This window comes from Plecotus auritus, assembly GCF_963455305.1.
Source record: "Plecotus auritus genome assembly, chromosome: 5".
NCBI classification, from domain to species: Eukaryota; Metazoa; Chordata; class Mammalia; order Chiroptera; family Vespertilionidae; genus Plecotus; species Plecotus auritus.
Window position 1 is genome coordinate 126,130,927 of NC_137776.1, and position 17,684 is coordinate 126,148,610.

At 37.2% G+C, this 17,684-nt stretch overlaps 1 protein-coding gene across 1 annotated transcript in view; it reads right to left on the reverse strand.

The window, feature by feature from the left end:
* The window catches only part of CCDC171 (coiled-coil domain containing 171), a 300,242-nt gene that overhangs the window by 199,107 nt on the left and 83,451 nt on the right, over positions 1–17,684 (reverse strand). Inside the window, exons 12-16 of the mRNA XM_080668398.1 lie at positions 10,684–10,790; positions 8,869–8,958; positions 7,672–7,872; positions 4,461–4,628; positions 2,061–2,249 (exon numbers count right to left, since the gene is read on the reverse strand). Of these exons, the coding sequence (XP_080524524.1) occupies positions 2,061–2,249; positions 4,461–4,628; positions 7,672–7,872; positions 8,869–8,958; positions 10,684–10,790 (755 nt within the window). The remainder of the gene's footprint in view (positions 1–2,060; positions 2,250–4,460; positions 4,629–7,671; positions 7,873–8,868; positions 8,959–10,683; positions 10,791–17,684) is intronic.

A 17,684-nucleotide genomic window follows, 5' to 3' on the forward strand; every position in this document is an offset into this window, starting at 1 on the left:
CTGACTCGTCCCAGGCCCGCAGTGCGCATAGGAATTTGTTCATAGTTTTTTTTTTTTAAACTATAGTCCGGCCCTCCAATGGTCTGAGGGACAGTGAACTGGCCCCCTGTTTAAAAAGTTTGAGGACCCCTTCTCTAGATAAACAAACAACAGCACATCCATACAATGGAATATCAGTCAGCAGTAAAAAAGAACAAACTTCCCTAACTGGTTTGGCTCACTGGATAGAGCGTCAGCCTGCAGACTGAAGGGTCCCAGGTTCGATTCCGGTCAAGGGCATGTACCTTGATTGTGGGCACATCCCCAGTAGGGGGTGTGCAGGAGGCAGCTGATCAATGTTTCTCTCTCATCGATGTTTCTAACTCTCTATTCCTCTCCCTTCCTCTCTGTAAAAAAAAAAATCAATAAAATGCATATTTAAAAAAAAAAAAAAAAAGAACGAACTACTGGTAAACATAAGGTGTTGAAGGTGTCCTCTTGGGTCTGCTGAAGCTCTCTCATCGTATCAGACTTGTTTTTACAGATATACTCCAGATGACTTATCTAAGGACAGTAATGAATCCCAAATACATTTTTTTCTAAGTGAAAAAAGTCAGACACAAATGGCTACATGCTATATAATTCCATTTATATGACATTCTGAAAAAGGCAGTACAGGCAGTCCTCGGGTTACGTCAGACTCGACGTACGTTGTTTCATGGTTATGTCGCCATCTCCCATTTATTTATTAAAAAAAAAAAAGTTCCATCATTTCGACGTATGTACATATGTGCTTTATGTTTTCTATTATTTATTTACCACAAGTAAAGGTCAGGAATTGTTATCTTTCTTTTAAATTTTTTTTACTGTTTCACTTCATTACTGCTGTGTATGTGCTGCATGTGAGTGACGTAGGTGCTTATGTAGGTGGGTTCCGACTTACGGCGAAAATCGCGTTAAGTCGCGCCATAGGAATGGATCTCCGACATAACCCAAGGACCTACTGTTCTGTGAAAATGGACAACAAACTGTTGTCAATTGTTTTTTCACAAAGGGAGGAAGCTAATCAAGGAGGAAAGGAAAGTCTTGAAACAAATGGTGTGGGTCTGAGAACTTTCTAGGGTAATGACAATGTTTTAAGTGTTAAGTGGGGTGATGCTTACATGGTGTTTGCATTGATCAAAACATCAAATTGTACATGAAAGATTTGTTCACTTCACTGTATGTCAATGCTACTTCCAGAAATAATAAATTGTTTAGGTCTTTTATTTCAGTAGTAGAAAATGCAGGGCATATCACAAGGCACCCTTCATACAGTGAACAAATGGCTACTTGAAGAGTGTATTAATTCATTCAAATTCACAGAAAAAGGCATAAGTTCACATAAGACCCTTAGATGGGAATAATATATAACCTTCTGATTCCTAAGTCTCCTATCTTGAGAAAAAGGGATCTATTATTAAATTCAATATGAAAAATACCATATACATTACCATACGTTATTCCTGATTGGGCAGGAATGACAGTTAACAATAATAAATTAAGTTGACAAAAATTTGTGTAAGAAAAAATATGATTAACTACTCATAGCTTCTGTTCTCAATGGAACCCAACATAGAAGACATAATACATCTCAGAGTCAATTATTTTGCTACAGGGTCTACAACTGTAATTCTTATACAATGTTAGGAGGTATAACAAATTTCAACCCCAAAAGAATTAAAATGATGGTTCACATAGGAAACCCTATAAGTGCAGTAAACTGGATTAAAAAAATACCTACATGGAAACTGACAATACTTTACCAAACCTTTTAACCTTTTATTTTAAAAGTAAATAAAGGCAATACAATTTTAGCAATCAATTGATCAATGCATTCTGAGATACTTTAACCAGAAACCCACGTACTTCCATACTTAAGTGAAAGACAATTCTTAGTACTCATGCACACACAAGACATATCCATTTATGTTGGTGTGATCATATGTATCACTTGTGCCTACCAAGTTTATGTGGTAATCAGGATGTTATAACTGACTTGACAATGGCATTTGAAATAATGCTCTGTGGAAGCTGCATACCTGTGCCCTCTTCTGCACCTCCAGGAGGAGCTCTGAGTACTGCAGCTCCAGCTCCTTCTTCTGCTTCTGCCAGCAGCCCTCCTGGGCCTTGATCTGCTCAGCCACTTTGTTGAAGGTGTCCTCTTGGGTCTGCTGAAGCTCTCTCATCGTATCAGACTTGTTTTTACAGATATACTCCAGATGACTTATCTAAATGGGGACATGCAACAGAGAAAAAGCTATGCTGAAAAACCATTTCCAGGTATCCTCCAAAAAACATCCAAAATGTTCCAATATATTTTATTCCTTAAGATCATATAAACATTCTACATTAAAATGAAAATAAATAAATAAATAAATAATGACGCCCAGCCAGTGTGACTCAGTGGTTGAACGTCAACCTATGAAGTAGGAGGTCACAGTTCGATTCCCGGTCAGGGCACATGCCGAAGTTGTAGATTCGATCCCCAGTAGGGGGTAGCCAATCAATGATTCTTCTTCATCATTGATGTTGCTATCTCTCTCTACCTCTCCCATCCTCCCTGAAATCAATAAAAATATTTTTTTTAAAAGAAAATAAAGCGCTAATCGGTTTGGCTCAGTGGATAGAGCGTCGGTCTGCAGACTCAAGGGTCCCGGGTTCGATTCCGGTCAAGGGCATGTACCTTGGTTGCGGGCACATCCCCGGTAGGGGGTGTGCAGGAGGCAGCTGATTGATGTTTCTCTCTCATCGATGTTTCTGACTCTCTCTCCCTCTCCCTTCTTCTCTGTAAAAAAATCAATAAAATATATTTAAAAAAAGAAAATAAAGAAATGATGAAATAGGAATTAGTACAGCAAATTATCATATTTTAGCACAAAATGGTGTCATATGTCTGCTTAGATGACAAATCTTTTATTCTTCTCTTTCTAAGAACATTACTCATTCTAAGACCCATTTTACTAAAAAAAAATAATTGAGAAGAATATTCTTACTTCTAGATCCAAAGCTCAATCTATTAAGATATCTCAATGAGAAAGTAAGTATTTAAGTGAGATTTACATATCTACAAACATGTTACATATAATAAAGCAGAATTTTCCAACCATTTTTTATTTCACATTCAAAACACTGTAAAGAAAATCGCCTAATATGTGTGACAATTAATGATGCTTTGAAACTATGAAAATCTATTAAAGCATAACAGCATCTCAGAGGGTTAAAACATGAACTCATTTTAATTATCAGTAATTTTCAAACCCATGATACACACATTCACAATCATGAACAGTATCTGTGGCTCACAATTTATTCTCTCATTTCCTCAATCCCACTTCTCAGTGCCTATGGTAGTGTTTGCCAATCAGACCAAGGTAAAATGTCCTAACTCACCCTTAAATTGGGCCAAAGTTAAAAATAAACTTTGGGGAACAGTTTTTCTTTTCATGTCTCTTAAGAGCAAATGTCATTACAACTAAGATCTAGAAACTAGACCACATAAACATAGTTCTGACTAGTTCAATAGACCCAGGATAAGAATCAATATTTTTAATGGTGACATATGTTAAGTCTCCTAAGCCAGTGGTCGGCAAACTGCGGCTCGCGAGCCACATGCAGCTCTTTGGCCCCTTGAGTGTGGCTCTTCCACAAAAGACCATGGCCTGGGCGAGTCTATTTTGAAGAAGTGGCGTTAGAAGTTTAAGTTTAAAATTTTTGGCTCTCAAAAGAAACTTCAATCGTTGTACTGTTGATATTGGCTCTGTTGACTAATGAGTTTGCCAACCACTATCCTAAGCCATTTTGATTTTCTATAACCAAAAGAAAGTTTTTAAATTTTTTTTGAAAGACTGAATTTCTAAGCTTGTGAATGATAAAGTGACGATAGAAGTCTACCGTTTTCTCCTACAATATATACTTCTTACAATCTATAGCACTGAATGGGTTTGGTAATACACAGTTTGTTATATTTCAAGAAACGTTATAACATAATTTAAAATTTTAACTGCTTTTAATATCTCATTATTTCCTAAGCAAAGAATTTTAAGATCATGTTTTTGAAGAACTGTATCTTGTTTCTATTTTATGCTAACATAAAGAGTTGGTTTATTAATGTAAATGGCTAAGTTCTTTGAATTGCTTCATCAGTAAGATTAATTTATTTTCTTTTAATTAGGTCCCTGTGGCTAATACTGGCTAGTAGTATTAGCATGTCCTGCACAGAAAGTGGAGCTTAGAGACTTCATACAGACTTCAGTCACATTTACATGCCCACAGCAATGGCATCAAACTGAGTGGTAGACAAGCCATAATTAATGGTATTGAATTATTAACATCCAAATTCTTTTTGAAATAAGATGAATGTCAGCCCCTCTTAATGATACTGTGATGTGGACAAATGTCACTGAATTTAATAGAGGTATCTGGTGCCTGAGGACAGTTACCTTCTCATTAGCCCTGTTGAGGTCTGCGATCAGGGCATCAACATTCTCCTGCAAGACTGCACAAAGCTCAGACCAAGAGAATTTATCCAGCATGCCTTCTGGTTGTTTTATGAGCACACAGCCTGCTATCAAGTGCTGGTACAAGGTATGAAGGAAGGTTAGCTTCTCCTGTGAGAAAAAAAAAGGAAATTAATTCCAGTATCTAAACATTGTAAGAAGTAAAACACATAATATATATGGTAAATAATTTATTTCAAAAACTTGGGAAGGAATTAAAATACTCAAGTCTCGGAATATTATCACTTCGGTGACTTTTTTTTTTTTTTTTTTACAATCAAAACGAGCATCAGATAGAAAATGGGAATGGCTTACACTTAGTATTCAAAACCAAATTCTGAAATCTATAAACCAGAAGACCAGAGTTTTGACCCAGCCCTGCTACTACTGAGGAGGTGGTCTTAGTGAGTGCATGTTCAGGCCTCAACTTCCTCAGCTATAACAGAAGGAATCTGAACAAGTTGTTTCTAGCTCTCCTAACTGAGCGTCTGTGTGGTAATTCTGTAATTTCATATTTACATTTGCTAAAACAGATGTTATTTTAAGTCAAAACACCATTACAGAGAGAAGTGTTACTCAACTCTGTCAGAGAAAACATTACGCCAATATCTGTACTTCACAGGTACACAATTACTCAGCTTTCATCCCCCTCCAGAGATTCCAGCTTACTTACCACTTATAGGAAATCTATCCCAAGCCCCTTAGGCAAAGCAGACAGTGATATGAAAGATATGGAAGATGGGCTCATTTATTTTGCCCGCTTATATGTTCATATAGTGTTTGGCACAGGGGCATTTATAGGTGTTCAAACACTACAAAGGAAGAATAAAAAAATAGACATAGCTGCCCAAGATATACTTTCAAAACCGCCCAATTAGAACTATGTAGAAAAAGTTCTTTAAAATTATACTGCCATTACAATAACAAAACTATCCATTGTTTAATGACCTAGAAATACTCTGCTGTAGAAGTCAGTAAAAAGCTGATCCCATCTTGAAAACACAAGGAAAGTTTACTTACTAAAAAGCCTGATGCTGTCTTTATAAGGTGTTTCCCCTGTACAGTCCCAAAGAATGGAACTCAAGACAAAGGAACAGTGAAGCTGCAAAATGAATATTTTATGTAGATAAAATAAATTCCCTCGAGATTTTTTTAATATATGAGCAAAAAAAATTGTTTAAAAGGGGAAATTTTAAGAGGGGAAAAATAGAAATTCTCATCTTCTAGATAAGAAAAACTGAATATATGTGCAGTGTTGCTCAGTTGGTTGAGTGGCATACCATGCACCAAGAGGTCACTGGTTTGATTCCCGGTCAGGGCACATGCCCAGGTTGCAGGATCCCAGTAGGGGGTGTGCAGGAGGCAGCCGATTGGTTTCTTTTCTCTCTCACTGATGTGTCTTTATCTCTCTCTCTCCTTTCCCCTCTCTTTAAAATCAATGAAAACATACTCAAATAGAAAAGAAAAACTGAATACAGCATATGTAAAGGTTTATAATTAGAAATTTGTGGGCAAAGTTTCTTTTGGGAGAAATTAAGATACACATATCTTAATTCTCTATATGCCACCTTACTTTTTTCCAAATATAACAATTTAAAAACAAAAGAAAATTAGCCGAAACCGGTTTGGCTCAGTGGATAGAGCGTCGGCCTGCGGACTGAAGGGTCCCGGGTTCGATTCCAGTCAAGGGCATGTACCTTGGTTGCGGGCACATCCCCAGTGGGAGGTGTGCAGGAGGCAGCTGATCGATGTTTCTCTCTCATCGATGTTTCTAGCTCTCTATCCCTCTCCCTTCCTCTCTGTAAAATATCAATAAAATATATTTAAAAAAATAAATAAATAAATAAATAAATAATAAAAACAAAAGAAAATTAAATATGTGATTAAAATCATAAACTTGAGTTAGCATATCAGAAGTCTTCATAAATATACTATGCCATTTTCTTTTTTAAGCAATTAAAGATGTCTTTTGCATTTTCAACTGGGCTGAGATGTTTAAAAATCTTATTAAATATAACTAAGCAAATGTAATGTTCAGGCACTTAAAATATCCCCCCTGCACATTTTGCCATTGAGTTCATCCTCAAGGATAATTCATTGTGTCGCCATTATGTCCTTTTTGCTTGGGCTGTGATAAACCATGCATGATAATCATCCATTTGGCGTGAAAAGAGAATCTCAAGATCCAAAATCAATTCACACATGTTGAACCCAACCACATTGTTGTAGACATGCTGACTTTACAATATAGTCAGGCTTCTAGTTTCCTTTACTTTAATCACTATCTGATGTGTAGAACAATTCCAGGCCCTTCATGTGGACACAATTTAAATCCCAGACTGCAAGAAGAGGGGAAGGAATGTTTCCTTTTTACGCTTTTGGCATGCATGTTCATATTTGTTGAAGTAATGAACTCAATATGCCGGACGACTCAGATAAACCAGTTTCACACTAGCCAGACTAGTTCCACATCCCCTGGGTAAAAGAACATATAATTCCATTCACCCAGCTCATACTATGAAAGTTTTGTCATCATACTTTAAGAAGTGGTTAATAAATGAAAATGAAAATGATAAGCCACTCTCTAGGGCACTCAAATAAAGTTTTAATTTTGTGGGATTTGTTTTTTTCTAAATTTTTATATAAAGAGTAAGGAGACTGTCTGTCTATTAAAGTAAATATTATTCCTGTTTTGCAAATAAAGAAACTCAGATGTGGAGAGACTAAGCTGTGTGACTTGTTCATACTCATAGTTTGTAAATAAAAGCCCCAGGACCCAAGTCCAGTTCTTTCTGACTACAAAAACAAAAAACACATATTCTTTCTACCATGCCTAGCTACTAACTACTGAAATTTAAAAAAATAATTTTACCATTAGCAATCAGGCCAACCTTGAAAGGGCTGTTAGGATCATAGTTATTGAGATAGGTTAGTTGTACAAGTGATAGAAGGGTTAATCTACATTACTTCTTCCTTGAAACAGGATGGCACAGAGTAATGGAGTGACTGATTTTGCATCTGGCATGCATATTTCAAAATAGTCAGCTCAGAAGAATTTTTTAATTAAACCAAATAAGAGTAAAAACAGCCAGCTGAAGTATGTAAATTTATAAAACTGAGACTAGTGAAACGGCCATCTTGACTCAGGTGGTACCTCGGAGTCCCTGTGGAAAGCCTGGGAAAGCTTCTGCAGTTCACACTGGGACTGGGCCGCTTGTGCCTTCTCTTTCTCCCAGCAGTGGAGCACGTTCTGCAGCTCCACTTTTAAAGTGCCGACCAGAGCCTCTCTATCTGCACACTTACTGCGTAAATGACTCAACTCCTTATTGGCATCAGCCAGTTTATCCTGAAGGTCCTGTAGGAGACACCAAAAATAGAGGTCGTATGATGGCAGGCCAATATAGGGGCGGGAGGCACAAATATAAAATCCATAATGAAGATTTCCAAAACTTTAACATAAAAGAATCACAAAGGCAAAAATCATGGTTTTTTATTGAATGTATTGTCTAAGTACAATTATTTTAGCTGTAAGATTAGAAAATTTGTTGCTTTAGCATTTAAACATAAAGTGTTAATAAGAGAGCTTATTCCAAGAAGTTGTTTTCTTTCAATCCACTAAAAAAAAATAATGTGGTAACCCCAAAACCTTTAAATACCATATAAATAACATTTTAAGAATAAATCTTATACTTAATATAAGAACATTTCCTTCTCCATGAAATCCCAAATGCTAATACAAATCTAAAATATGTGACATAAAATTTTGAACTATTTATTCCTTAACCTTAAATTCCATGAAGTATGTCAAGGACAAACACAATATAAACCAACAACAACAACAACAAAAATCCAACACTGCTAAGCAACTCTGAAAGCTGCTTCAGTATAATTCTGCAAAAACGTATTACATAAAAATGGCACAGAAAATAAAATAAATGATTTTCCTGGACCTGAGCCAGGTGTGGTCTTGGCCCATTACTAGGCATGACGTACTAAAAACAATGGCTCCACCCAAAATAATGGAAACTGACTCCAAATACTGATGTGCTTATGTAAAATGGTTACTATGTGTCTAAGAGTAGACATTAAATCTTAAATTTGTAATCCACAGTATTATAATTAAGTCTGGGAAATAAATGTTTCCATTAATCAGAACAATTTCTAATCAAGTTTTATTTTTTAATGAAAAACATTCTTGTTACTTTGATCAATAATAAAAAATTAAAGTTGTATCCAAATGTACTTAATAAGAAATATGAAGCCATATTTTCAGATATCTCTACCATAAAGTTTCCCTAAATAATTATATTTGTCTCTTAATACAAAGGAAAAAGTTTTTTAAAATCAATACCTTTATATTTTTAGTGTGAGATTCTATCTTCTGTTTGGTAGAATCAAGTTCAGTAGATGTCTTTTCCTTGGCATCATTCACACTGTTTAGCTGATAAAAGAAAATGTAAATCACTTTTTTATATTTTTCAAGGATTGGTAACTCAAAAGCTAATCTTTAAATGTTTTTTATGCAGTTACTTAATATACACTTTTGAATAGTAATTAAGAGTCTTAAAAATTTCTTTTGTTTAACTAGGTAATTTCTGTCACAAGCTCAGATGGTTAAAAAGAAAAGAAAGCATTCAAGCTTAAAATGTCAGTGATATTACCGTGTTTTCACTAGATGTCAGACAAAGGATCTCATTCTCACTATAAACAAATATAACTTTATTCTTAAAATCCTTCTGGACCAAAATGCCAGAAGCAGTGGCATCTATAAGGAAAGAAAAAAGGACAGAGCAGAAGACTGCTCTTTCCATACATCATGAGGGTATTCACTGGTCTCTCACTCCATATGACAACTTCAGGGTCGGTCACATGCAGTCCTACAGGGAAGGCTTGTGGCAGGTCATCAGTTGGTCCTGCTCTGCTTGTGATTTATTTTCTTTGACAGTTCATTCTTCTTTCTGTCAGACTGCTCTTTTTGCTTTCTTTGCAGCCACCCCCTTGGTCTCCCCACTGCTGTCTCTGGCACTGGTTCACAACAAAGCGCATTACTAAGCCAAAGCCTGCTGAGCCGACTTTTCAACTGTGCTGAGGATCATGTGACATCCATCCTCCCAAATAACAATTCGCTGTGGGTAATATGTTCCTAGTTACCCTGCAGCTTCCAGTCCGAGGCCTCAGAAGAGTTTCATAAACTACTAACAATACAGGTTGTCTTGTCTCACAGGGAAAGACTTAGCAATATTTATTCTCTATAGAAATTTAATTATTTCAATGGTCACTTTCTTTTATGCCTTTTGAACAATTAAGAAGGCTCACTTTTCCTTCTTTATTCACCTTCTTAAAGTAAAATAAGCCCCTTCTGAAATGTGAACTGTAATAGTTTCATAGTCTTCATATTATATGAATGAAACAGATGAACAAAAGGATAAACACTAAATTTCATGCTATGTAGTTTGTTTTTGGTTCAAATAATGTCTGTTGTTTTACTAGTTGAATTTAATGTAATTACTTTATATTCTCTAATTTAACTAAGCAAACTCTTCAATTTTTAAAGCACAGATTCATTAAATATTTTAATACCCAAGAAAATTATCAACCCACACATTGAATAATACAAATGAGATGATAAACAGAAGCATGAGCTTTTTCAGTTGGCAAACTAAAAACTTCCAGGCTGCATCAAAGAGACAATTGTTTTTAAAAACTTTTATCAACACTTTACTCACTTTAAAGAATGAAAACTAACATCCCTTTTTTATTCAGACTTCTACAATTTGTAGAAATCTTAACCTGAAATATTAACATCTAAATTTGCACTACCTATTGCAAATTCATAAAACCACATTAAAATTTCAATATAACACATATTAACTGAAATGACTTGCATAGCTTTTATATTAAATTAAAATAAATAGATTTTGAAGTCCAAGAGTAGCAGAGTCTTTATAACTTTGAAAATAAGAGTGTGACCTAAGTTACAAAAACATAAATGAGACATGACTTTAGGCCACACTTAAAGAACAGTGACAGACAATTTATTATTTTTTATATCTGTGAAGCTGCCAAGTCAATATTCCCAATTTTTTTGACCTTTGTAACAAGCAAGGGATACGTACTGCTGCAGGCCGAAGGCTATATGTGTGGAGCCAAACAGTGCAAGTGTTACCTCATTAGATGTATCTTCCAGCTTGTTCTGGTAATCTGTCAAGGTACGCCTCAGAGTCTCAAGGACAACAGAGAAGCTGGGAGGGTTAGCTTTGTCTTTGTGGATGCCTAGAAAAAAACTTAGGATGAAAAGTATACCCTTCACATTACAAGGAGACAAAAGCTAAGCAAACAGTAACAGAGATATTACAATTAGACAGAGCTGAAAAGCTATTAAGAAACACTGCGTTGAATCATTCTTCAGAGTGCACTGCTGTATAGTCAAATATTAATAGTCTTTCTAAACAAGTGGTCAAATTAAGTTCATAATATGCCAAGTTCTAATTTATGGCCACTTCATACCTTACAAGACCCACACTGTAGTCAGTAGTGAACTCTTTTTGTTCTTATCTCCTAAGTAACCAAAGTGTTTGTACACACCTGATATCTAACAATAAAATGAACAGTCTACACTAACATTGTTTTGGGAGTTATGTACACTTACTTTGGTCCCTGTGTTTCTGATCAGTCAGGCCTATTTAGCTAAAATAATAATTTCTGAACCCAAGGGCACAAAATTTCTGTTATGCTTGGAAATATTTTTCAATCCTTAAAATCCTCAAGTTACAATTTAAAATAATGAATATGTTATTATCTACATAGGCCCACATCATGTTTCAATTAAAACCCTTAAAACTGATACTCCTTGTAAAAATATGAGTATTTCCATATTATGCCCTCATACTATTTTAATTTTGTTAGGGCATACATTAGTTGAGCTAATCAAGGTCACATGGGAAAATGTAGTTCAAAATATTAATCCAAAATAATCAAAAGTTTAGTTGCAAAAACCACTTTAAATTGATTGCTTATTGTACTACGCTTTGTTAAAAAAAACAAGTAGCAAATTTTAAAACATACTTATTACAAATATATTTTATCCTATTATTTCTCCCCATAATATACATTCTAAATACTTCAATAGACAAGAAACACATTTCAACAAAGAATTGTTTTAAAAGCATTCATAGGATATGTTTTATTATCATTGATTCATTCAATCAACTAATTTACTGAATTATTAATATGTACTAATCCTAGGCATTAGGCACATGGAAGTAAACAAGATTGGTACAGTCTCTGTGCTCACAGAATTTACAGTCTAAAAAGAGGAGAGACAGTAAACAAATAATTATATGAAATCATTCATCCATTCTTCAAGTATGCAATTGTAGAACTTAGGGGGAATAGGGAAGAACACAGTAATAAAGGAAAGAAAGGGAAAAAAGGAGGGAAATGTTTGGTTAATGATAGACCAACTTTATTCACCTCAGAGTATTGATGATTTTTAGTATTTTAATCTTAGACAAGATTTTATAAATAAATTTATTACATTCATCATAGTATAATTTAAATACTATCTTAAGTATGGATACACCTCAGATTTTCCTAAACAGAAAAATATAAACTTAAAAAAGCAAAGGTAATATGGAAACAACACATATCCCAGGCAGGAGGGGAAAAAATGACATTGCTGTAAGCCGTAATAATGGAGAAGACAATACTCTATAATGACTATGAGTTGAAAAGACAACTCATTAAAAATTTTATTAAAGGTCTTACCAAATATATATTTTTAAAATTGCTCTCTTGCACAAGATTTTAAAAAGTAATATATAATTCTTTTCTTTTGCTACTACACAAGTAGACCATGAATAAATCATTAAAGGACACTAAAATCTGCTAGCATTTAGAATAAGAGAGAAAACTTCCTCTTAAAAATTCAGAAGAATAAAATCATCTTAATATGAGTGTTGAGGGGTAAGGAACAAAATGCCCTCTCCTAACTGACCCATACACATTCTTATATTCTACATAAAATAAAGTTTCATTTCTTTGTCTGAAAATGTTTATGCAGTAAAGTTCAGTTGAAATACAAAGAATGTTTTATGTCCCAGCCACATCCATTATAAAAGACTAGTGACCCACAATAAATAAATAAATAAATAAAAGACTAGTGGCCCAGTGCATGAATTCATGCACATTGAAAGGAAATTAATTAGAAGAAATATTTTAATATCACTATTCACCCTTTCTCTATAATAGAATTTATGATCAACAATGACAGATCGAAACACACGCGTGCAATTGGCACCAGCGAGAGCTTTATATGTATTGGTGCTAGCGAGAGCTTTATATGTATCGTGCATGCACAAGCCAACGTTTATTTTTAAACTAGAGGCCCGGTGCACAGATTCGTGCACCAGTGGTGTCCCTAGGCCTGGCCTGTGCCCTCTTGCAATCCAGGACCCTTCGGGCGATGTCGGAGAGCCAGTTTCGGCCCAATCCCCGCAGGCCAGGCCAAGGGACCCACCAGTGCATGAATCCATGCACCAGGCCTCTAGTATGCATATAGATCTTTAGTTAATCTCTTCCTGTCCTCCCTTCTCCCCTCTTCCCTCTGAGAGTCATCAGTCTGTTCCTTGTTTCCATGCCTGTGGTTTCCACTCCTGCATTGAGCGTCTGCCCCTGGTGGTCAGTGTACATCATAGCTACCAGCTGGTTGGTCCGTTGGACAGTCGGACAGACGTATGGTGGGTCACTTAGCCTTTTATATATATAGATACTGGTCCCTTTACATGGCAAAATGCTTATAAATAAAAAGAAAGGATCACTCCGGACCCTGGACCTTACTGACTGATTCAATTTAATCTAATAATAGTCTAATCATTGCACTATGGCCACCCAAAAAATACGCTATTAAAGTTTTCCTATCAAAGTAAAGTCTAAAAAAATTTTTTTGAATAGTGGTCATAAATGGCTTTTCAAAAGTCAAAATCCAAATGAACAAAAGAATGCTTCAGAACACTTGGTATTTTAGTAACAACAACTGAAAATCTTTTGGGTTTGTTTGTCCCTCACCCTGTATGTATGTGTCTCTGACATGGGCACCAGCCTACATTTTCACATCATCCTGCCTGTTTCAATCTCTCTCACTTTTAAGTACATTTCAACCCTGGATATATCCCGGTAATCTTTTCAAGCTCACAGGAGGGAGCAGGGCATAAGAAAAGATTCCAAGCCCTCTATTTAAATGTTTCCCTTTAGACAATCTCAAAAACTAAGTATTTTTACATGACTCAGATAAACCACTATTTTTCAAGTTGGTTTTATTACCTCAGTAATCTACCGTTCCACAATAGAAACAGTAAGTTGCAATGAATGAGGTGACTCTATCTCCCCCACCTTCTCAAGCACTGTCTTACCTACTTTAGTCTCCTGAAAGACCTCTAAAGGGAAGAATTAATGGAGAGAGAAGATAAGACAGAGGACTGAGATTTTAAAAAAAAAAAAAAGTATGGGTTCTCAAAGAGAAAAAGAGGATGGGTTCTCAAAGAAGCATGCAACCCTTTACCAGGATAATCATGCACTAGGGAAGGGAAGCTAACCGCACTTACGAGGGTAACTGGACACTAAAATGCTACTGTGGTTCACTAGTTAGGGTAGGAGTTTACAGAGGTCAGGTAATTAACTGAGTTTTGGCTAGTGTCTGTCTCCAGTGGGCCTAGAAGATACCTGAACCCACCTCACAGTTATATCCCCAGTTTGGAATGCATAGTTAGAAAAGACAAATGCAGAAACTGGCACACTATCCATCCTGGTTACCTGACCCATGGAGAAAGGGACTTATAGGGGATAAAAAGCAAATGGAAGTTACCTAAGTTACTCTTACCTAGGAAAATAGTAAGTTAAAAGCAATGCCACATTCCTTAAGAGACTACAGAGATTAGCGCCTTTTTTAATGATTTAGAAGATATAAGGGTGGTTATTCCAACCACACCAACATTCAATTCACCTATCTGGTTTCTGCAGACTATAGATGGATGTTAGAGAATGACAGTAAATTACTGCAAGAATAATCATATGTGACTCCAATTTAGATGCAGTTAAAGATGTAGTTTTTTTAAAAAAGATGTACTTTTGTTGTTAGAGCAAATCATTACATTTCTTGACAACTTAGAATGAAGCTATTTCTTTTATCCTCTTAATAAAACCACCAAAACAGTTTTCAACTGACAAGGCCAGCAATACACCTTGACTGCCCTACCTCAGAGCTATAGCAGCTCTAGCCCTCCATCATGATCTAGTCTGTAGAAATCCTGACCAACTCTCCATTTCAGGCATCACATGTTCCACTTACCTCTCTACCAAGACATCATTCTGACTGCTCCAATTCAAGCAAGTCAAGTTTGGCAGGTCCTTAGAGGTGAATCTAGTGTGAACTTTTAAGATTTTGGAACAGAGCAAGCCATCCTCTACAAATAACTATTCTCCTCTTGAAAATCAGCTTTAGACTTGACAGGCTACCAGTCCTCAGCAGATGCTGCATTCTTGGCCACCATTTTACCATGAGTTGCCCATCATAAAATGGTTATTGTCTGATCTGAACGTACACAACAGCACTCTATCATAAAGTGAAAGTGTAGAGAGAGAAACCAAGATGGTGGCATAGGTAAGCACCTAAACTGCTGCCTCGCACAACAATTTCAAAACTACAACTAAAAGACAGAACGGACACCATCCAGAAAAACAGGAAAGCTGGCTGAGTGAAAATTCTACAACTAGAAGGAAAGAGAAAAGCTCGCAGAGAATTGGAGGTACGGCAAAGGGTCTTTGTGCGTGCAGAGAGGAAGGGCGGCTGAGAGCCTAGCTGACTTTCTCTGGTGGAAGGGGGAAGGAAGCCCCCGACCGCACTGAACCCCAGTTCTGACTGCACTGAACCCCAGTCCCGGGTGAAACCCCGTGGACCCAGGCTCATACAGGGGGAGTCTGGACTATCAGGTAGAGAGAAAGGCACCCGGAGACTCGGAGACCCGGGGGAGCCCCAGCGGGCAGGGGTCTGGAGGTGCGCACACGAGTGTGCACAAAGGCTGCGGAGGTTGCCACAGGCTTTCCCTAGCAGAAGGGAGTTGGAAGCTCCTGACTACACTGAACCCCAGTTCTGACTGCAATGAACCCCAGTTCCAGGCGAGCCCCTGGGGATCCACGCTCTTACAGGGGAGGGAGGGAATCTGGACTCTCGGGCAGAGACTCAGGAGCCGGGGAAGGCAGAGGTCTGGAGGCGTGCGCCTGCCAGTGTGCACAAAGACTGCGGAGGTTGCCACAGGCTTTCCCTAGTGGAAGGGAGTCAGAAGCTCCTGACTGCACTGAGCTCCAGTTCTGACTGCACTGAACCCCAGTTCCAGGCGAGCCTCTGGGGACCCACACTCTTGTGGGGGGAATCTGGACTCTTGGGCGGAGGCTCGGGAGCCGGGGAAGGCAGAGGTCTGGAGGAGCACGCACGCGCAAGGGCAAGGCTGACTGGAAGCCAAGACTGTCTGCTCCGCCCTGAGACTCCACCCCATCCAAGCCAAGCACAGAGGCTATTGCAATTTGGCAAGTCTAATCCTATAAGGCTGTCTCCAGCACCAAACTTTTCCCAGCGTAGACACAGCTGATCCTTACAGCCAACTGGCCTGGAGGTCAATTCCTCCCAGTGATACCAACAACAATCAAGACTTAATTACAACAAGGCTGTACACACAGTCCACAAAGGGGTGCACCAAGAGTGTCCATCTCAGGTTAACTGGGGAGGCCGACCCACTGGGCCATATAGGAAACCTAGTACACAAATCTACCCTACCAACTCAGGGAAGCAGTGAAAATGCGGCGTCAAAGAAACAGATCACAAACGAAAGAAATGGAGGAAAACAAACGACTGGATATAGAATTCAAAACCACAGTTATAAGGCTTTTCAAGAATATCCTAGAAAAGGCCGATAAATATAACAAGACCCTCGAAGATATGAAAAAGGACCAACTAGAAATTAAACATACACTGACTGAAATAAAAAATATTATACAGAGACCCAAAAACAGACTAGAGGAACACAAGAATCAAGTCAAAGAATTGAAATACAAAGAAGCAAAAAACTCTCAACCGAAAAAGCAAAAAGAAAAAAAAAATCCAAAAAGTTGAAGATAGTGTAAGAAGCCTCTGGGACAACTTCAAGCATACCAACATCAGAATTATGGGGGTGCCAGAAGAAGAGAGAGAGAGCAAGATACTGAAAACCTATTTGAAGAAATAATGACTGAAAACTTCCCCCACCTGGTGAAAGAAATAGACTTACAAGTCCAGGAAGCGCACAGAACCCCAAACAAAAGGAATCCAAAGAGGACCATACCAAGACACATCATAATTAAAATGCCAAGAGCAAAAGACAAAGAGAGAATCTTAAAAGCAGCAAGAGAAAAACAGTTAATTACCTACAAGGGAGCACCCATACGATTGTCAGCTGATTTCTCAACAGAAACTACGCAGGCCAGACAGGAGTGGCAAGAAATTTTCAAAGTGATGAATAGCAGGAACCTACAACCAAGATTACTCTACCCAGCAAAGCTATCATTCAGAATTGAAGGGCAGATAAAGAGCTTCACAGATAAGAAAAAGCTAAAGGAGTTCATCACCACCAAACCAGTATTATATGAAATGCTGAAAGGTATTCTTTAAGAAGAGGAGGAAGAAGAAAAAAGTAAAGATAAAAATTATGAACAACAAATACATATCTATCAACAAGTGAACCTAAAAATCAAGTGAGTTAAAAACCTGAGGAACAGAATAATCTGGTGAATATAATAGAATCAGGGGCATAGAAAGGGAGTGGACTGATAATTCTCAGGGGGAAAGGGGTATGGGGGGTTCATGAAGAGACTGGACAAAAATCATACACCTATGGATGAGGACAGTGTGGGGGAGGTAAGGGCAGAAGGTGGGGTGGGAACCGGGTGGAGGGGAGCTATGGGGGGAAAAAGGAGAAACAATTGTAATAATGTGAATAAATATTTATTTAAAAAGAAAATAAAAAATAAATAAAGTGAAAGTATATATACAAAACTGGGTCCAAGCAAGTCCTGAAGGCACGCGTAAGTTGCAGGAGCAAGTAGTACAGACTCCCATGAACCCTATTCTTGTTACATTGC